Raw genomic sequence first — 21,673 nt, forward strand, 5'->3', positions numbered from 1 at the left:
TCTATGACAATTTGCACATTTAGAACGTAGTTTTGAGGACTACATTGACCATTTGAATTCACATTTCAAGGAATAGTGTAATTTCTCAGAGAAATTATGTTCTAAATGTGCGAATAGTAGGCCTAGATTTAAACTAATGTTGTAAGGCTGTCTAGTCTCACATTCGAATTTCTCCTGCTTTCAGCATGCCTGTCTCTCTGTGCTGCCTGCATTTTTAATATTCTGCTTTTATGTGGCTACTCGTATTATTTGCATACACATTTAGCTCGGTATCAAGTGACTTCCTGTCTGGAAAAAAATGCGTATCCTCGGCTGCTGGTCCAGTTTTCTCCGCTTTTTGAGTAACCTTAATTACTCCATTACTCTACCTCCTCTCTACCATGTTAACTAACGTTACTTACTTTGCTCTCCACTGACTGACGAAAAAGTGTTAGGTAACCATGACAATGCAGAACGACGCAAGGTGGATTCAAACAAAATCAAACAAGTGTACAATTAGGAGGGGGGACTTCTACGTTATTGCCCACCCTATGTCGTGTGCATATTTCATAGTTTTAACAAGCTGGGAGAGTATCTGTAACGTAACATACGTATCTTTGTTTTATATATTCATTTTAATTTGAGATATTTTATTAATCTCCTAAGGCCTTTAACCCATCCATTGGCAGTGAACACACACACACAGACACAGGCACAGACATGCACACGCACATGCACATGCACACTTACACACACACACACACACACACACACACACACACACACACACACACACACACACACACACACACACACACACACAAACACTAGGAGCAGTGGGCAGCCACTTCAGCTGCAGTGCCTGGAGACAATTGGGGAATAGGTGCCTTGCTCAAGGGCACTTCAGCCATGTATGTTGAGGGATAGGAAAGCGTTCACACACACTCATTCACTCGCCCTGCGTCCTTTTTTCCTGCTATATCGACCTTTGTGTGTGTGACCTTTGTGTGAGCGTCTCCTTTAGACCATGGCTGCTCCCATACACACACAAATAAGGTAAAGGACGTATTTAGTTGACAATCCAAAGCAATGAACAGACACCCTATCAGGAATTGAACCCAGGTGACCCACTTGCAAAGCAGTGGCACTAACCCACACACACAGACACATACACACACACACACACACACACACACACACACACACACACACACACACACACACACACACACACACACACACACACACACACACACACACACACACACACACACACACACACACACACACACACATACACACACAAACCTGCGGTCCAACAGACTTCTGGGTCCACATACTCCTCCACCACTACAACGGCCAAATCCTCCTCGTCAGGCTTGATGTCTATAGTACTTCCCTCCGATGAGCTTGTGTCATCCAGCTGCAAGGCAGACAGACCATCAGGTATAAAAACACATTCATGTCCAAATCACCTAACCTGTATGTAGAAGGAATGCCCCACTTTATTAGGAAGGCTTGTTTCAGTGTGCTTACATAGTAAATCATTCGTTTGTTTTAACACTGCAATTTGTATAATGTTTTTATACTATGTATGTGTTGCAAGTACATGTTACTGGCTCTTAAAAATACAAACACATTTTGTAACAACATTCTTATATAAGACACTTGCATGCAATTCTTTTTCCTCCTTGGTAAAAATATTGATTTGTTCTTGAAATCATCATAATTGTATGTATATATTGTGTATCAATAATGAAAAAAATAAAGTAAAGAAGTAAAGTATAAGAAGTAAGAAGTAAGAAAGAAGTAAAATCATATCTGCACATCCCTGTAAACACTACAGAGACACGCATCTAAACCTCAAGATGTTACTCTAAATTTCCAGGTGTAACCTTCTTATTGACTTTCTGTGGGGGAGAAAGACTGCTGACGAGACGAAAAGCTAACATGCTAGGCTAATGAAGCTGCTGCTGTAGTCAGCCTGGACTGCAGCACCACTCCTTATGGGACCGGTGCCAAACCTGCTCTCTCTCTCTCTCTCTCTCTCTCTCTCTCTCTCTCTCTCTCTCTCTCTCTCTCTCTCACACACACACACACACACACACACACACACACAAAGACACACACACAAAGAGAGAAAATGAGACAGGGAGAGTGAGAGAGGGAGTGTGTGCATGTGAGAGACAGAGGGGAAGAGAGAGTAAGAGAGGTTTAGAGAGAAAGGACGAGGCTCGTTTCAGCTCAGATGTGCAGCAGCTCACCAAGAAAACAATCCCCTCACATTACCAGCCATTTTGCCCCGACACTGATCCATCTGGCAGTGCAAGATTATCTCTCGTGGTTTTGGCAGAAATCGGCACAATGCACACAAACACACCACCAGCTTAAAAAGACTCAAACACACACCTCTGCCTGCCAAACACAAAAGATGGTCAGACACCACAATGCACCACATCTGACTTCACACACAGACGAGGCAGCTGCTTCTCTTCACATAGCTGCCTGTATGCAAACATGCACACCAAAGGACAACGAAAGCCTCAACCTGTGCCCTTCTCCGTACTCCTCTGCAATGCTTTAGTCACAACATTGATTTAACCCTTCAGCAAGTGAGTTCGGAACAGTATAGTAAAATCATGTTTTTATCAGCAATGTAAGATTCTGAAATTACATGTTATAATCGATGGACCCAGGCATTGTTTAGAACCTTAATTCTACGACATTCTGAACACCGTTGTGTGACCGTACCTGCTAAAGGGAGGCAGTAACTGTGACTGCTGACCCAGTGTTGTAGTCTAAGGGCTGTACCCCTTTGCTTCGGGCTACACGTTATTCGCCTCGCCACTTTCTGTCTCTTTGACTTAACAACATCTAGTCAGAGAACATTCATTTCCTCCACCTGCTGCACAGTAGGTTTTCGTGTGTTGGTTAATTCCTCACTCCGTTTCTTATCTTTCCTGCTCTTTTGAACCTTTCTCTCAATTTATCATTGGTCCCTATCACCATGATATCACTATATTTAAGAAGAATGAAGGAGATTGCATGGAAGTCTGTTACCAAAGAAGTTGCTTATAGTTTCAGGCCAATGTTACATACTGTAGATGTAAAATGTTTTAAGGAATGTTAAGGGACTGGTTGTCCTTGTGACTTACGTCTTTGCTGTTCTCAACATCTGACTCGCTGCTGAAGTCCTCAGTGTTGAGGTTCTCGAAGTCGGATTCGCCCACAGCGATGGGGACACGGACGGTGAGGTTGGGGTTGTTGATGAATGACATGCGGTCCTCGTCGATCATGTACTTGCCTACACTGCTGCCGATGCCGCTGGTGGTGCCATTGCCGTTCTTTTGGTACTCTAGCATGTCGCCGCGCCCGATGTCCGCGCCTGTGTGGTTGTCGATGCATTTGCCCTTTTCGTCGTACATGTCGTCCAGTGGTTTGACCTCGTCCTCCAGTTTCCTCTTAAGCAGACGATTCACCAGTAGGGGCAAATTCACTTTTACCCAGGCAATCCCAAACTTGAATCGGATGACAGAAATCTGCAGGTTGTTCATCTCACCGTCGTCATCGGTAGCTGCCAAGTTGTCTGCGCTGAAGGAGCTCAGTAGCAAAGCCAGGAACAGATTTAACACCTAATAGATAGAGGAAATGAGAGCACACAAAATATCTTAGGCTTTCAAATGTTCCATTCTTTTAACAGCACTACCATATCCAACATGTGTTTATATACCACATTCAGGGAACAGAAACAGGTTCAACTGCTGATGGGAGAGGAGACAACAGCACACAGGAGAGGTTAAGAAAGGGGCTTTTCCGATTCTGCACGCTATTTTTGTGACAAATACCACAATTTTTGACACTTAATCGACAATACATGCTGAGATTATATGATATCCATGTTGAAGCACTACAAAATTAACATCGCCACTTCTTATCCTGCTTCAATGAGACCATGAAGCGGGTACTGTATTAAGCGTTTGAACAGTGTAAACTCTCCTTCAGAAAGGGCTGGAATTAACACCTACTGTATATAAATACATACATGTTTAACCCTAAGATTTGGCATGGCTGAATACTTGATGTAGTCAATGATGGCCCAGTGTATTTCCTGCTATTTGTATAGTGACAACATACAAAAAATATAATATACTACAGACAATACTTATGTTTCATCTTATTTTGTTTAATACTGCTGTTGTTCTCACCACCAGGTTTCCGATGACCATGACCATCATGAAGACAGTGAGACACATTGTCTGCCCGGCCACCTCCATGCAGTCCCACATGGTCTCGATCCACTCGCCGCACAGCACACGGAACACGATGAGGAAGGAGTGGAAGAAGTCGTTCATGTGCCAGCGTGGCAGCACGCAGTCCTTGGCGATCTTGCACACGCAGTCTTTGTAGCTCTTGCCGAACAGCTGCATGCCCACCACGGCGAAGATGAAGACGATGATGGCCAGCACCAGGGTCAGGTTACCCAGGGCGCCCACAGAGTTACCGATGATCTTGATCAGCATGTTCAGGGTTGGCCACGACTTAGCCAGCTTAAAAACTCTCAACTAGGGGGTGGAGAGAGGGAGAGAATGAGGTAGAAGGAGAAAAAGAGGATTGAGAGGTGGATGACAGAAAGAAAGGAGAGAGTGACAAAGAGAAATAGCATGTAAGCCATATAAACAGTCAGTTAAACAAACAGTAAATGTGAATACACAGATACACACACAAACACACACACACACACACACACACACAAACACACACACACACACACACACACACACACACACACACACACACACACACACACACACACACACACACACACACACACACACACACACATACTCAAATACAATAATCAATCTGAAAGATCTCCATGTTAGCCAATAAGCCACCTTCATGTTAACTAGTCACCACACACACACTGAACACAAACACACACACACACACACACCCCAGACACACAAAACTGTTCTACACTCACCAATCTGAAGGATCGCAACACTGAGAGACCCTCCACGTCCGCCAGACCCAACTCCACCAAGCTCAGACTGACAATGAAGCCGTCAAAGATGTTCCAGCCTTCCTGGAAGTAGTAGTAGGGGTCCATGGCAACCAGCTTGGCAAACATCTCAGCCGTGAAGATCCCAGTAAACACCTGGTGGGCAAATACGCAAACACCACACACACACACACATATTGAATTATTATTATTAATAATGCCTTAAAAGTACTAATTTGGCGAACACTGTTCACTCAATAAGTTATACAGCATAGCTGTTCATGTCTTTTCTTTTCAATTCATCAAAAATCAAAAACGACTCTCCATGATCACCGTTGGTCTATCTATTTTAAAAGGCGGTTTAAGACAGAGAGCACTTCTTAGATGCATGGACACTGTGTTCAATCAATTAAACAAATGTAGATTTTAAATTATACTCAGGCTTTCCCAAGCCTTTTGTAAGTGTGGAGTGATGGGATATTCATTACATTTATATACATATACATATGCATTTGTCATCAGTGTGTCACTGGGTAAGTCACTCACTCAGCCTGTATAAGTCACTCAATAGAGAGCAGATTGTGCAAATATGCATTTCAATTTCACAAATGTATACTTCTGTTTGTCTTTTAGTTTTCGGTATACGTCTGTCTTTACATTACTCACCAGGTTTCCCACGGAAAGCACATGCTCGAATTGAGGTGTCATGGGGTAGTGTTCCATGGCCATGAATACAGTGTTGAGTACGATGCAGATGGTGATGGCCAGGTCCACAAAAGGGTCCATGACTACCATGTTTACAACTTCCTTGATCTTGATCCACCACGGAAAGCAGTCCCAAATCAGGAAGATGTTGGCAAACTTGTACCAACATGGCGGACAACTTCTCTGGGAATCTGCTAGCTCTGCATCAGAGGCACAGATTTGAATCATAAACCAAATCTTAAATGTTAAGAAATATGATGCAAAACTATATAATCAAACACTTAAAAGTGAAATAGTAGTTCTTAAGTTAGCATCAAAGGCCATTAATGGCAACTTTTTAATATTTCCAAACCAACCAGAAAGGTGTAATTCTGAGGGAAATGAGAAGGCAATGTTATTATGTACTGTAGTGTATTTTTATGCATGTGTTGACCTATTTCCAGGCCCAGCAGAATGTAAAAGGCTCTTAACGCCATGGTCAGGCATACTTGAATTCCATCATCGTACAGATGTATTTTTTTTTTTTTTTACATTAAAAATACATATTTCACCTTTAAGATGGATTTGGACTTGGTAACAGAGTGAGAGAGGACAAGACAGAGAGAGAGAAAAGGAGGGAGGGAGAGAAAGAGAGCGAAGGAGAGAAAGAGAAAGAAAGAGAGAGAAAGATAGCGAGAGAGAGAGAGAGAGAGAGGAGAGTGAGAGGGGGAGAGAGAGAAAGATAGCGAGAGAGAGAGAGAGAGAGAGAGAGGGAGAGAGAGAGAGAGAGAGAAAAAAAGAGAGCAAGGGAGAGAGAAAGAGAGGGAGAGAGAGAGCAGTTACCCTCCGCGAGTGTGTTGGTCACCACAGTCATTGCGCTGTTGGCCCGGTCTTTTCTGCTGAAGGACATATTGAGCTGATCCACTGACACCATGAGAGAACCCGAGAGCTTCCGCTTACAGTCCACCTCAGTGGTCTAAATGAACATAACAATGCAAGGGCAAACACACACACACACACACATATGTCGATACACACAGACATACAAACACACACACACACACATGACCAATTGGTTACATATTTGGTGGAATGCACAAAGGTACATTCAAACAGATGCAATGGGTATAAATGTGTGAGAGAGAAGACACAGCCTTAACACAAATGCATGCACATAGACATATAAGCGCATGCACAACATACACACAACATACACACACGCAGACACACACACACTCAACACACAATCTTGTCACCGTGGATAACACACAATACCTGTCAATTGGAGACTGGGCATAGATTTCTAGACTTAGACACACTAACACACACAAGCACACACACACACACACACACACACACACACACACACACACACACACACACACACACACACACACACACAAGCACACACACACACACACACACACACACACACACACACACACACACACACACACACACACACACACACACACACAGACACACACACCAGCATGACCATGCATGAGTAGGAGAGTGACAAAGACAGAGATAAAGACTGTATGCCCAGTTCCCACTTGCAATGCCTTTCCACCAATCACAACAGAACTGCTCTTTATAATGCCCCAATGAAGTTGTTACATTTCACTGAGGTACTCTATCTTTAACCAGTCTCAGACACCACGTACATAACCACTTTGCCAGATGACCTTGGCATGCCTATGACGGTGGAGTTAGCATAGCGTACAGCATAGAAAGGACAGAAAACATTTCTCTTGTTTTGTGGTACAATAACCTAGAGGGCTAATTAGGCTAGCCAGGTGAGAGCTGGGCTTCAGGTTTGAGTAAGACTGTAATCAGTGAAATAATATTAAGCCTAGACTGATAGTATAAGGATGTCAAATCACATTGCCAACTAGGATGAGGAGAAGGACTTGTTTGGATAAAATGTCTGACAGTGTAGTTTTGGTCTGGTTTTAGACTTGGTCAAAGATACTGAAAGCAGATTGTTTCGGAATAGAGAGCTGTATTTGGCAGAAGATGATAAAGGCTGGAGGTGAGTGAGAGAGCTGAACGTTGAGAGGTCTGGGGATTAGATGGCAGCGGACTCTGGGACGGATTGATCAATAATGGATCAATAAAGCATCTGGAGTGGATCTGGTCTTGATCGCCATATGCGCCACGTCAGGGCCAGAGACACAGCAGAGCGATTGAGTCAGCTGCTTTCAGAGCGTGTGTGTTTGTGTGTATGTGTGTGTGTGTATGTATGTGTGTTTGTGTGTATGTGTGTGTGTGTATGTATGTGTTTTTGTGTGTATGTGTGTGAATTTAGAATGAGACTGAGACGGTTTGAGATGAAGGATGAGAGTTGAGGATTGAAGGAGGGTAACAGTTTCAGGCTTGCATATGTAAACATGATTCTCAAGGGCAAGTTGAGGGGTTGGGATTTCAGCTACCCTGCAGTGTTACATGGTTTATTCCATTTCAATCTCTTTCTCTAGTATGTTGTGGATAATACTAATCAAAAACAGGGGTGGGACTGGAAAGGCTTGTGGAGATGGGCAAACAAGAGCATGCAAATTCATAAAAAAATATTAAAAACCTAATAAATAAATGAGTGAGTTAAGGATGGTGTAATAATACCAGCTAAGGAAAATAGTTAAATAAGAGAAAGAGAGAGAGAGAAATAAGAAAAAGAAGAGAGGCAGAGAAGAAGAAATAAATCGAGGTGAGTAATAAACCAAAATAAACAAACAAAAAAGAAGAATAATCTGCCACCCCCATGCCTAGAGTCTAATAGTCTGCCCCGTTCAGGACGTCCTTACACTGTCATCAGAAGCTGCTCTATATATTTTCACCTCAGGCAGGAGACGCCCGGGTCCCTTGGAGCCAATCAGAGACACAACGCCGTTGCAGTCCACCGTGCTGTTCCGCTTGCCGCCAGAGTGTGGCGCCAGCGGGACGAGGCGTGAGGAGCCCTGGCTGTAGCCACTGTAGCTGTTGCGGCGGTAAGGGATGAAAAGCGAGCCACGGCGGTCCTCGCTTTCCTCCACCGTGCTGTGCTCGTCGTCGGCGAACTCGTTCTCAGAGCCCACGTCCTTGCCACCGCCGCCACCTCGGCCCTTGAAACTGAAGATACTGCTACGGCTGTTGTGACGAGACATGAAGGGCGATCCAGGGATGCTGAGCAGAGACTGGGAAAGAGAGAGAGAGAGAGAAAGACAGACAGAAAGACAGAGGGCAACTGTTAGAGGTGAAGACACAAGGATTGATACTGAGCAGAGAATGGGAGAGAGGAAGAGGGAAAGAGAGAGAGTCATAGTAGAGGAGAAACAAACATGAAAATGCTGAGCAAAGACACAGAGAGAGAGGACAAACATTGGAGGAGAAAGACCCATGATGCAATGAAGGGGATGGAGAGACTAGGAGAGGACAAGTGTGATAGGGGGACGACAAGAAGAGAAAGGCAGTGATGCTCGACGTAGACTGTGAAAGAGAGAAAGAAAGAGAGAGAGACATGTGGGAGGAGGAAATTAAGACATAAGGGAATCCAGAGCTGGGGCTGGGCGATGTATTGGTATAGCTACACCGATATATTTTTCAAACGGGATATAGGATGAGTCAATACCGTTTTATACCGATATAGTTTGATGTTGCCTTACATAACCTGTATCTTCCATAAAGATGCCAGTGTTTGTCCTCTAATCTTCTCTCCCACACTCTCTGGGCAACCCCACCTCCGCTCTCCCTTCGCCTCTGCAAGCCAGCGATATGTTATGCCAGCATTGGCCGGTATGTTTTCATGAATGTAAAGAGTTCTAAAGGTATAATTGACTTATATGTGCATACACCTAAAAACTACCCCAGACCCTTGTCAATAAAGTGAGTAGACACTAATTATAGCTGAATAACTACTTTGAGAAATGTTTTTTACGTTACCTCTGCCAGTCATCAATCATAGAAAGTGGAGGTTTGGTATTAACATGTTTAGCTAACAGGTCAGCCACGTCTGTGAACCCATTCCCTTACAATTGGTTTCTTTTATATAGTTTGTCTCTTGTGTTTCCGCCGCAAAACAGCTCAGAATGTAACTTAGCCGTCTTTCTCATTATGTCAACTATCACCACTGGAAGCGGCCACAGTTGTCCAGTCAAGAAGGGACTCAATCGCTGTTGGAAATAGAACTTGTATTTTCCATATCGAAACGATTGCCCTACCTGCTATGCTATTTGTATGTCTTTGAAATAAATCTGATGTTGTCCTATGCACTTGCAGTGGTGGTTATTGTAGGCAATACAGTTTAGTGCTAGAATAATATCTGCAGACAAAACAAAAGCAAAGCAAATTCTATCCGTGGTTAGGTGAATTGGTATGTGTTTAAAAGCAGACGATGACACTGGGTTATGATTAGACCTATATGGCTCTTTCACGGTATGCTACATCACTTGGTGGAACTGTCGAGAGATTTTCTTTGTCGTCTCGTTAACATGTTAACGACCTGGGCATGCTCCTGACAGCAAATAAATGTATAGGCTATTTTCCCAAGAACAGATTGTTAATTGTATTATGCATGTAACTACACTATTCATGCAGTTCAATCACGTTCTGCAAAACATTGTACTACAGTGGCTTTGATATACTACGGAACATTAAGCCAAGCCCTATCCCAGCAGAGACTGAAGACAGAGAGGCAGAGAGAGAGAACAAGTATTATAAGGTGGAAGAGGCATGAAAGGGGAGCTAGGGATGCTGGACAAAGAGAGAGTGTGTCTGTGTGTGAGACACAGAGAGGAGACAGAGAGAGGAGACAGATGACAAATGTTAAGAGGAGAAAGACACATGAAGGAGATATTGTTCAGAGACTAGGAGAGACATGGGGGGGGGGGGGGGGGGGGCACTAGAGAGGAAGAGACATGAGACAGTATAGGGGAAGGGACACGACATTAGGACATAAGGCAGTATCCATGGATGCTGAGAAAAGGCTGAAACAGAGGAAAGGTGAGTTATAGGAAAAATAATCACACTCTTCATTAAAACATGGCAAAAGAGTCAGAGATGGTGAGGACAGACAAAAAGAGACAGAGTACAAGCAGGGTAGGACACCAAAACATTGAGATGTGTCTGACCTTGAAGAAAGGCCTTTTAAAGGAAAGAGACACAACAAGGAGACACAAAGGATCACCCTGAAACACACACACACAATCACACATACACTGTCCTATCGGTCACCTGATTCATGATTGAGGTTTTCCGACCTAGCCGGTTGTCGGGGAAGCGGAAGCGGCTTCGTTTGCTGCCGTCGTCAGACTCGGATTTGACCACCTTTTCGCTGTCGCCCTTCTCCTTCTCTTGCTCCTTCTGACGCCACTTCTTCTTGCGGTTGCGCCGTTCCTTGGCGCTCTTGGAGCTGAGTTTGGACACCTCGGAGGAGGAGCGGGAGAGTTGCTCCTCACCCCCATCCACCACTGCGTCTTCTGACACCGTGCCTGCTGACGTTGCCTGGGCGGCAGCCTTGGTGAAGAAACAGCAATGGTTTTATTAGTGACTTTTTCCCGTCCTGATGCGATGACTGTGTGGTCACAAATGTTCAGTCTTCACATTTGTGCACGAGTTTGATTTCAAAGACTGTATTTGCTTTTCAAGCTGTGTAGTACATACACTATATCAAGTTCCCAAGTTACTGGAACTATTTACTTACAAGTCATTTATCAATAGTTGTGTACCTGTGCATCCTCCTGCTGTTTCTTGAGCTCCTCCAGCATAGCCTTAAACTCAGCCTCCTTCTGCTCAGCCTCTTCAATGGTAGCCTGGTTCTGTTCCTCATAGGCCATGGCCACCACAGCCAGGATCAGATTCACCAGGTAGAAGGAGCCCACGAAGATCACCAGCACGAAGAAAAGCATGTACGTCTTCCCTGCGGCGCGGAGTGTCTGAAAGAGCAACCACAGGGATGGGAGAAAAATTGAAATGTGATAATGATAACAATATTCTCCATATATTTACCACCTTTTATACTTTCAATACAACTCTGTATTCTTTAAAGGCCGATTTAGAGAGGCGTGGTTTAGTTTGGCTTCTAGTAGTTAGTATGCTTGGTGTTCCTTTGCTGATGTTTATGAATGCTGGTAAGGGAAGAAACAAATCTTAAAGTGGTGCCATGCACCTCAAGTACCAGATGGTATCCAGTTACCGGCTGACTTTGAAATGGACTTGGGTTATGGCCAAAGCTAATGCTGCAGACGTCTGATGGCCTCACTTGTGTATAATAGCTGATATGTGCAGCAGGAATCACTACTTTTACAATGAAAGAAAAAGTTGGCTGCTATCTGAGAGATGGCAGTGCTGGTGGTTGTGGGGGAGGGGGGGGGGGGGGGACAACGACGACGACTGACCAGCTGGTAGAGGTTTTCCCAGAAGTCCTGGGTCATGAGTCTGAACAGGGCCAGGAACGCCCAGCCAAATGAGTCGAAGCTTGTGTAGTCATAGTTGGGATTCTTTCCGGCTTTCATGCAGGTGTACCCCTCAGGACACCGCCTGGAGTGACACACACACACACACACGAACACACACACACAGAGAGAGAGAGAGAGAGAGAGAGAGAGAGAGAGAGAGAGAGAGAGAGAGAGAGAGAGAGAGAGAGAGAGATGAGCATCCCATAAAAAACCATAATGGCTTCCTTTGTGTCTGCATGCTGGGAAGCAGAGCCTTAATGATGAGCTCAGCATTATCGACTCACCCTGAGTCAGAGCTGTTTCCACAGAGCAAAGCATCTATCTGGTTCGGCAGGAAGTAGAAATTAGCTGCAATGCAAAGGGCAGGTCTCTGTGTTAGTTCACATGTATGGGCAAACACAACACAGAACCTACAAAAGACTCCGAGCAGACTTCAGGTCAAATAAGCTGCCTGTAATACACATAGTCAGAATTCTCCAATTACACAGACGAAGAATGTAGCGGTCTGACTAAACTAAGAGGAGCAACACAAACCTCTGCAGCCTGTTTATATTTGTGTGTTTGTGTTTATATGTTTATGTAATGTTTTATATTGTGCCTGTATGTACGCCACTATTTGTTCATTTATATAGATAGTATATGAGTATGTGTGTGTTCATGCAGATGTAAAGGTGTGTGTGTGTGTGTGTGTGTGTGTGTGTTTTGCATATCGTATCTGTCTCAGTGAGGTGACTCACTTTCATTCATGATATACTCCTTCCAGTCAAAGCCGCGGCTGCCGTTGGCCAGGAAGGAGTCGTTTGTGTTGATGGGCCAGTATACACACTTGTGCCGCAGGTTCCCCATGAAGAGCTGGAGGGCAATCAGCGCGAACACACTCAGGCAGAACACTGTCAGGATCATCACATCTGATAGCTTCTTCACTGACTGGACCAGAGCGCCCACAATGGTCTTCAGGCCTGTTTAACACACACACACACACACAAACACACGCACACACACATCACATACAAACACACACACACACAGCCGCATATGACATACAAACCCACAGACACACACACACACACATTACATGCAAAAAAGGCAGGGGTACACTTAACACCAAAATAGATCCATACAGGGAGGCATAGTTTGTGTGTATACTCATGCTTACATACACACACACACACACACACACACACACACAAAGTAACTCTCTCACACAAAGTGCATACAAAAAACTACTGTAAACTGAATTTGAGGGGCTCTATATATTATCCTAGTGTAAGTATGCTTTAGTGCAAACCAGTTTCCAAAGAAATATGAATGTGAAGTTGTGTGACTGGAGGAGTGGTGAGAAGGTTCCAGGTAGCCTGTTTTAAACTCATCAAGCTAGGAAAATATAAACAGAAACCAAACCCTAAATACCAACACACACGTCTAGTTTTTTTTCTTAAAAGTAGTTCTCTCTGACTCTCTCACACACACACATGCAGACACACACACTCACACACACCACCTCTAATGGCATTTCCTACAATTTTCTGAAATATGTAGTTAACATATGAAATCAAGAAAAAAATAATACAATAAGGTACACACATTCCTCTCACCCCCCAGAACAGTAATTTCTTCCCATCCCGTTTCGAACCCCCCCCCCCCCAAAAAAAAACCCACACACACACTTATATACAAAGCATTTGTAACATAGGTGATCCCTTAAACGTGCTTTTCCCCCTTTTTAAAAACAACAAGTAGAAGATACAGCCTCTACTCGCTAGATCTACAGTAGATTCCAGTAAATTAATCTATTTAAGTAAGTGCATACATTGTATAAAGTGAAGTGCTCCCACTTGCATATCTTCGTGTCTTTTTCAGCAATTTTTTCACTTAACCAACAATTTTAAGTGCAGCCTAAAGCTGATTTTCCCCCTTAAATTTTGTCTCTGGAATACATGCAAAGCAATGCATAGTATATAGCTGTGAGTAGTCACAGGGGATTCCTATGATTTGACACCCCCGGCGACTCCTTGTCTGTGTAATGTGTAGCGTGACACCCTCTCGGACAGAGAGACCACTGAATTCAAAATAAACGTCAGTCGTTAACTCGGACATGCTCTCCGACTTCCTCGCAATCCTCTAGCTTACCAGGATCTTATGCAAACACATGCACAAACAATCCACGCGGACACACCCAGACTGCAGCGGACTCTGAGCTGGGAGTCTGGGCCAGGTTTGGCCTGAACCCCGGCCTGAATCCAGCCCTGATCTGGACCAAAGTCGGCAGCAGTCTGTTGGCGTCAGATCAGGCTAGTGTACGATGATGAGCCTCTTGTCCGTCTGATCCGACGTCCGTCTGCACACCCCATGTTAGAGGTGCAGGAGCTAGTTCTGCTGTCAAATAATTAAAAATGCTTCTGCACAAACAACAGTGATGCAATTCCAAAGGTATGGCAAAGAAAGAGTGTATTTCTCAATACTGCTGTACACTCCTAGCATCTTGTGTCTTTGTTTTGGGTATTTTATATGCAGTCATTTACATATTTTTCCTCAGGGCTTGAAAAATGTAAACAACTACAATAAAACACCTGAAACAGACCAAGACCGTATAGAATGCACAGGAATATTGTGAATCATTGGCCTGTATCATAACTTCTGTACCGCATCACTATTCAGAAGCAATTTTATTTATCACAGAAGAAGCTACGCACTGCACCTTTAAAACGGACACTGCAGAGTTGTAATGCCAGTGAGCATCTGCAGCGGGCAGGACAGAGAGGAGCCTCACCTCTTCACAAACACTCATCTCACGATCGTAAGCTTGGTTTATGAGAGCAAACCCTCCATCTACAGAAATGCAGATGAAATAGGCAGAAAGAACAGCAGCAACAGCAGCAGCAGCAGGAGCAGGAAGGAGGGAGCAGAGGAGAGAAGGAGGAGGAGTATGGAGAGGACAGAAACAGAGAAATAGAGGGGGAGGGGAGGGGAGGGCGGTGAGGAATAAGGCTTTACCGCATGCAGGCCATTTAAACACCAAGGCTGAAGACATCATCCTCGTCATCATTATCATCATTGTCATTGTCATCCCCTTCGTCGGCTAGACTGTCATAGGAATGATGACGTTTCCATTATGTTTATTGTGCAAGTCCTAAAAGCGAATGCAGTGTTCTGACATATGTGCTTTCAGGAGTGCTAAATTCTCCACAATCAGTGCTTCTGCAAAGTACCAATTCTCACTGAGAACCCATCCTCCTAACCGTCCTTATCCACTGTCCTCTAACCTGACCTGCTAGTGTTTCACTGAGTCGAAGCACAATAGCAGAAGGCCACGTTTTCTGCTTGTGTGTGCACAAGTGTGTGTGTTTGTGTGTGCACGAGTATGTGTGACAGCGTGTGTGTGAGAGAGAGTTAACACAGATAGAGTGTTACTTTCATCAGTTTTGGCTCAGAATATCTATTAACCTCCAGGGGTAAGCTAGACAAACAAGTTTAAACTACCAATGAGGCACATGTCTCTCTCTCTCTCTCTCTCTCTCCCTCTCTCTCTCTCTCTCTCTCTCTCTCTCTCTCTCTCTCTGTATGCATGTGTGTATGTGAGAAGCAGCATGCAGCAGAATGATATCATACACTAGGCTTGGCAGTCTTACTAAAAACATGATGCATAGCCCACAAGAATAGACTATGGCTAAGAGTTAGCTTTGAACTGGGCTAAATCGAAACGTAGGATTGCTTCTGCAATAGGCCTGTCAACTGGGGATAGCACTAGTCTACACTGTCCTAGTGTTGGTATTAACTGTTGACTTAGCTGTTGGCTAAGTTAATCTATGTGCACGACAGAAACTGCTTTTAGGAGCAGAAACTCAATATGCAAGAGCATCTGAACACTAAGAAGACACCAAGAAGATGACAGGAGTTGTATTGTCATTGTACTGTATGTGTATTTCACTAAATTATCAACAATAACTGTCTTCATCGCGTTATTCCCACCGAAGAACATCATTCAGGAGATACTAAATAATATATCCAGTGTTTACATACTATCCCATTGCAGTGGCAAAATACTGAGCTCTCATGAGCAGCAATTATACTATACTATAACATACCACACTGTGCTATACAATACAATAAAATATTATACTATACTATACAATACAATACTATACTACACTAAAAAAAGAATATTATCTCTATCAGGATGTAAGACAGTGAAAGTGAGAATATAACCTTGCCATGGAATGAGTTATCAGTTTGTCAGGAATAAAAACTTAAGGAGAAGCTACAAAACAAGAAATTGTAGAGTAAAGATGGTGTAAAACGGTGGCCAAAGACAATCATCTAAGCAAGACTCCTGTGAAAAGCTCCCATAAACATGGCGCAGAAAGCGCTTTAAGAAACGCTGCTCCACAAAGATCATACACTCCAGGTTGCAGTGTACATCCCAGCAGCACGGGGAAAGAGGCAATGCTTTTCAACATGATATTCTGGAGGCGTAGAACAGATACGGCATGAATGAATGAATTCTACCAATGGCTGAAAATCAGATACCTCAGTGGAGGTGTGCGTCTTGGAGGTGAAAAATCTTGACTGAGACTGAATGAAAAGTCTCAAGTACAGGAAAAGATAATGAACCTTATCCAGAATTCAGCAGAACAGTTATTCCAACTTCTTCAAATTCAGCAGAACATACTGTTTTTCTGGTCAGATTGGTTGAATGGGACACCATACAATCCACCAAGGGAGAAAAGCTGATTAGTTGTGCTCAGTTGAGTATTTCAGTAGTTCGTCTGAGGCAAGAAAGACAATAATAAACAGAAACTTTATGTACTCAAAAATACTGTATATAAGAACTAAAGCAGGGTATTGGACAATTTCTTTTTCCTTTGGTGCACATTCATGAATGAATTAGTTCTTGAGAATGGGGAAAATAACTTTGAATGTGTATAACACCAACTGTATATTTCTCTAGTTCGCCCATCGGAATGCTGGACGTAGAGCGCTGATAATAAGCATGTTTGGCTTGGTAGCTGGCCGTGATCTTAGGATGCCTATAGCAGAGACTGTGTGTGAGCGATGTCCCCTGACTACCCCTATGAATATGGGGTAATGTGAGCTTAAAGCTACTAGTGAAAAGAAGAAGGGGGGAGGAGGTGAGATAATTTGCTATGCCAGAAGGCAAGACATGGTGGACAAGGAAGGAGGTTTCAAATCTCATAGAAAGTGGAAGTGGGGTGAGTGATGGCTGTCAATCATCCCTATTGGCTCCTCCCGAACTTTATTTGGAAAAACATGATTTGATGTTCAAGTGGTTAGATACTAAAGTTACAGAATGCTACATCTGGGGTCTGCACTGGGTAAATATTGCTGTAGGAATAGGTATAAGTTAGTAGGTATTAAGGTATCCCACATGACAGAAGCTATTCTACCAGAAAAAGCAGCTCAGCTGTAAGAGATTTAAGACATTTGAGGCAATCCTGTAAGGCAAAACTGATCTGCCAGCAAGAAAAACAAGAACGCTGAAAGGGCAGATAAAGTTCCACACGTTCCAAGTCTGAATTGATGAGTAAAACACTTAGAGCTTTCAAAGTGAAGTATTCTAGCCACTCTTAGAGTAGTAGTAGTAGCTCCAACAGATATAGGGTATGCAGAAGGGACATTTGGGAGCTAAAGCAGAGCTCCTCAGCGATGCCACACCCTGAGAACTGAATGAGAACACGAAAGTCCATTTAGTATAAACTGGTGAAAAGTGAAACTTGGTGGGTAAGTGTCACATCGGTGGCCAGAACATTCTATCCACAACTAACCTCTCTATTGACTTCTAGCCTTTCTATTGATAAACCCCTTTATCGACTACTAGCCTTTCTGTTGACAACTAAGCTTTCTTTCAATTACTAAACCTGCTATTGCTTACTAACCTTTCTATCAATTAACTTTGACGCTAAAGTGAATGCATGTAAGGACTTGTAAGGACACTAGACTAGTTGTCATTGTAGTTTGTAGTTAGATAAGTTATTTAACTTAGAGAGTTAGGCCAATTAGGGTGCATTGTATAAATTGGTAGATCTTTTAAGAATACAGAGAGTGACTGCTTAACTTTATGTAATTTGCAAGATGACTAGACAGTTAACTGAGTGTGATAATTAAGATCAATGGGCTAGGTTGAGCCACTGAGGTGACACTACAATTTAATTATTGTTTGTGTTCCAGAAAAACTTGTGTGCACTCTGTAACAATGTGCTTCAGACATACAATAGTTCATACCAATGCATAGCAAAATATAAGCTGAAAACAAGAGTTTAGCGTGAAATCTTTTACTTGCCAATCCACAAAACATCTTAATAAACTGATGAAACACAACAAAAAGGCTGTCCTGTGTGAGGAGTGGTAGGACCTTTCCAGCCTACATTACACAGGAAAGGTAGTGACAAAAACATGCATTTTTTAAATCTGTATTGTTTTGAAAACTTGGTGTTTTACATTGATGCATAAAGGGAGTAGACTGCAAAGCCTATCAAAAATGTGTCATGACCATTTTTGAGTGCAGTAACACAAACGCAAATTAAAGCACTGTTTCCATGGCATCCCGTGTCGAATAGAAGCCTTAGGAAGCACACATGAAGCCAGTCAGCCTTCGAGTTTAAGCAGGTCTCACCTGGAATCACAGAAATAGTTTTCAGAGCTCGCAGAACCCTGAATGTTCTCAGCGCGGACACATTCCCCAGGTCCACAAACTCTGTTACATATCTGAAACAAGGGAGGATCACACACACAGAACAATCACGACACAACACACACAAAAACACACACACATTCTATGCACACACACACACACACACACACACACACACACACACACACACACACACACACACACACACACACACACACACACACACACACACCAAACACACTACACATACTTACATACATACACAAACCAACTCATGTACAGCACTGCAATAGAGCACAACACCACAAGGCAGGAATAACACACAACTGCAAAGCCAGAGGTGAGAAACCAAGAGGAGGAGAAGAGAAGGGAGGAGGTGAGAGGAACAAGAAGGGGCATCCCTGACTCTCTTGGGACGAACAGAAATAGTTATCTGCCATAGAGCTGCCAGTGCCCTGCATGTTATGAGACAATATGCCTAGTTAAACACACTGAGTGATGCACTGGCAGGAAAGATCCACAGCAATGGTTACAGTCGGAGAGGAAGAAAGATACTCGTACAGAAAACAGAGAAAAAGAGGTCAGTCGGTGGAACCACAGGTGACATAGTGGTCTCTCCTCATGACCTTCGTCTTTGTGTTTAGCCATGGGGGGAAGACTTATATAACATTTTTTTGAGGTATTACGTTTTTGATCAGTTGGGGAGCACATGAAAAATGTTAATTGGCTAAATATTTGTAGTAAATTATTATATATTTATGTTATTTGTCATGTTGCTGGCAAAATTAACCCTAAGGTGATAAAAAAAATGAACATAATGCAGATAAATAAACCTAAATCAAGTTTAAACTGGTCCATTCTACTAGCGCTGGTCACTGTCAGCAAACTATCTTGATTACCAAGTCAATATTTAACTAAGAATGAGTCAAGTCTACCAGTGATAACCAAGTGATTGTAGGTACATTCCACGAAACAGGGCGATTTACTTCTATTTAAAATGTGTGAAACAAGTGTGTCACAAGCAATTCAAATCAAATGACAAGATGATTTGCCATGGTTACCACACCACAGAGAGCGCAAAGCAAATAACAAATGATCCTTGCTGTGCTTGTGTTTTAATTGCTAACGTTAACTTTAAAGAAACACATAGCATGTTACAGCCCTCTCAGGCTGTCTGTTCTATTGCTGCAACTGTTACAAGTATAGTTTCTGTCGAGTTAATTTGTAATACCTGCGTTCAACAAAGTTGCTATGAAAACAAGCAAAAAGACACTTAAACAAGCAAAAAGACGCTAAATTTGTACAGCGACGGACTGACTGACTGAGTGCATCTGAATCTTGAAGCTGCTCTCTACAATTTTGTAATTACATTATTGATACTTCACTGTACAGTTCCTCAGTTAAAGTTATGGTTAAAACCAGTTCACTTTATGTCTGATGATAACTGTGCGTTGAAAGCTATTTGTCGATGCCAACCCATTCAATTTAATCTTCATTACCACTTGTCAGCTCTTCATGATAACCCTGGAATCTCTGCAGCAGAAAATGTTATTTATAATATTAAAATGTATTCTGAGTTCAATAACATTAACTTTTGTCTTCACAACATTTTCACACAAAAAAAAATCATCAGTAAGGATCAGTAAGTCTAAATTTTTCAATTTGGAGTTCTGACGTTTTTCAAAAATACAGTTTTCCTGTCTGTACAGATGTACTAACCCACAAAATTCTATAATATGTGATATTTAAATACACTGATTTTACTGGACTGCCAAGCCTTGCATTAGTATTATTATTCACAAACAAAAAACAAATGTTTACAAAACCTGTATAAATGCACATTTCAAATTGCTTCAAATACTTTTTAAACAAAGCTGTATACTTCTGAGAAATACAGAGATCCGTATTGTTTGCTATTTTTTGTGTGAAATTAATACAAGTATTCTATTACTTTTGAATGATTATGATCTAAAATATATGCTGACTTATTGAAATCATCTCAAAAAATATTTCAGAATCTATTCTAAGGTTCTAAACATTGCTGAATTCCCACTAATGCAAAACATGGCAGACTGCTGTGGTCTACTGCTACTGACTGAGGCAGCAGAGAGCCAGAGCACAGTCTAAATCTGGACGAGCACTGAAGTACGCTTTCAAGTCTTCCATTTTGTATGTGGCATTATAGACACAGCTTCAATGTCCTGTTCTGTTTGACAGCCTGGTAGGTTTTGAAAGATTTGACAATTGGGGAGGGGGTGGGGGATTGATTATGTCAGTTAAAAAAAAATGAAAAATCTAAATAAATAAATAATTGTTTAAGCAAAAGGAACTTGCAGTAATTTGAACCTCTCTAAGTCCATCCTCCTCCTAAAGGCAAAATGGCAAAACCTCTCTAGAAAATTATATATATATATATATATCCATGCCACTCTCCTATTCTCTACGGAACAGAAACCCTATTTGTGCGTATTTTCAAGCAGATTTGTGCATGAATTCAGCAGGGGTGAGTTACCACATGCTAACACGTTCTGGATACATCAAGGAAGTCTGTGGGCAAAAGAGCACTTCCTTCTGCAGTTTTCCATATTTTGGATGTGTATCTATTTGGGTATCTCTTTCTCTCTTTCCTCTTTCTCCCTCTCCTCTTTCACTCTCTTCTTTTCAAATCTGTCCTCCATTCTTGCTTTTCCCTAAATAGTGTTGGGAGGTTGTAGGGTCTGAAGAAGAGGGCGGCGAGTGGAAGGGATGGATTGATGGCCGTTTGAGAATGCAGTCTAGGTATTGATTGGTGGGGGAGTGGAGTGGTGAATTAGACTCGGTCTACGCCCTATATGCATTTATTTTTAATGATTACTACATTTTAATTTAAGACAATAACACACCCATTACACTCAAAATATTATTTGTCATGGGAGGAAGTCACGTTAA

At 42.6% G+C, this 21,673-nt stretch overlaps 1 protein-coding gene across 2 annotated transcripts in view; it reads right to left on the bottom strand.

Moving 5' to 3' along the window:
- The window catches only part of scn8ab (sodium channel, voltage gated, type VIII, alpha subunit b), a gene marked incomplete at both ends in the record, with an annotated part of 38,583 nt that overhangs the window by 11,260 nt on the left and 5,650 nt on the right, over positions 1–21,673 (bottom strand). The window contains 13 exons of one of the 2 annotated variants that reach the window (XM_080845462.1): positions 1,288–1,402; positions 3,135–3,611; positions 4,185–4,541; positions 4,964–5,137; positions 5,648–5,886; positions 6,509–6,641; positions 8,503–8,838; positions 10,874–11,155; positions 11,368–11,574; positions 12,037–12,178; positions 12,381–12,444; positions 12,834–13,055; positions 18,728–18,819. In XM_080845462.1, coding sequence (XP_080701588.1) covers positions 1,288–1,402; positions 3,135–3,611; positions 4,185–4,541; positions 4,964–5,137; positions 5,648–5,886; positions 6,509–6,641; positions 8,503–8,838; positions 10,874–11,155; positions 11,368–11,574; positions 12,037–12,178; positions 12,381–12,444; positions 12,834–13,055; positions 18,728–18,819 — 2,840 coding nt within the window. Of the gene's footprint in view, positions 1–1,287; positions 1,403–3,134; positions 3,612–4,184; positions 4,542–4,963; positions 5,138–5,647; positions 5,887–6,508; positions 6,642–8,469; positions 8,839–10,873; positions 11,156–11,367; positions 11,575–12,036; positions 12,179–12,380; positions 12,445–12,833; positions 13,056–18,727; positions 18,820–21,673 lie in introns of both variants that reach the window. The other variant, XM_080845461.1, reaches the window with a different exon arrangement.

Source organism: Sprattus sprattus, assembly GCF_963457725.1.
Source record: "Sprattus sprattus genome assembly, chromosome: 10".
Lineage (NCBI taxonomy): Eukaryota > Metazoa > Chordata > Actinopteri > Clupeiformes > Clupeidae > Sprattus > Sprattus sprattus.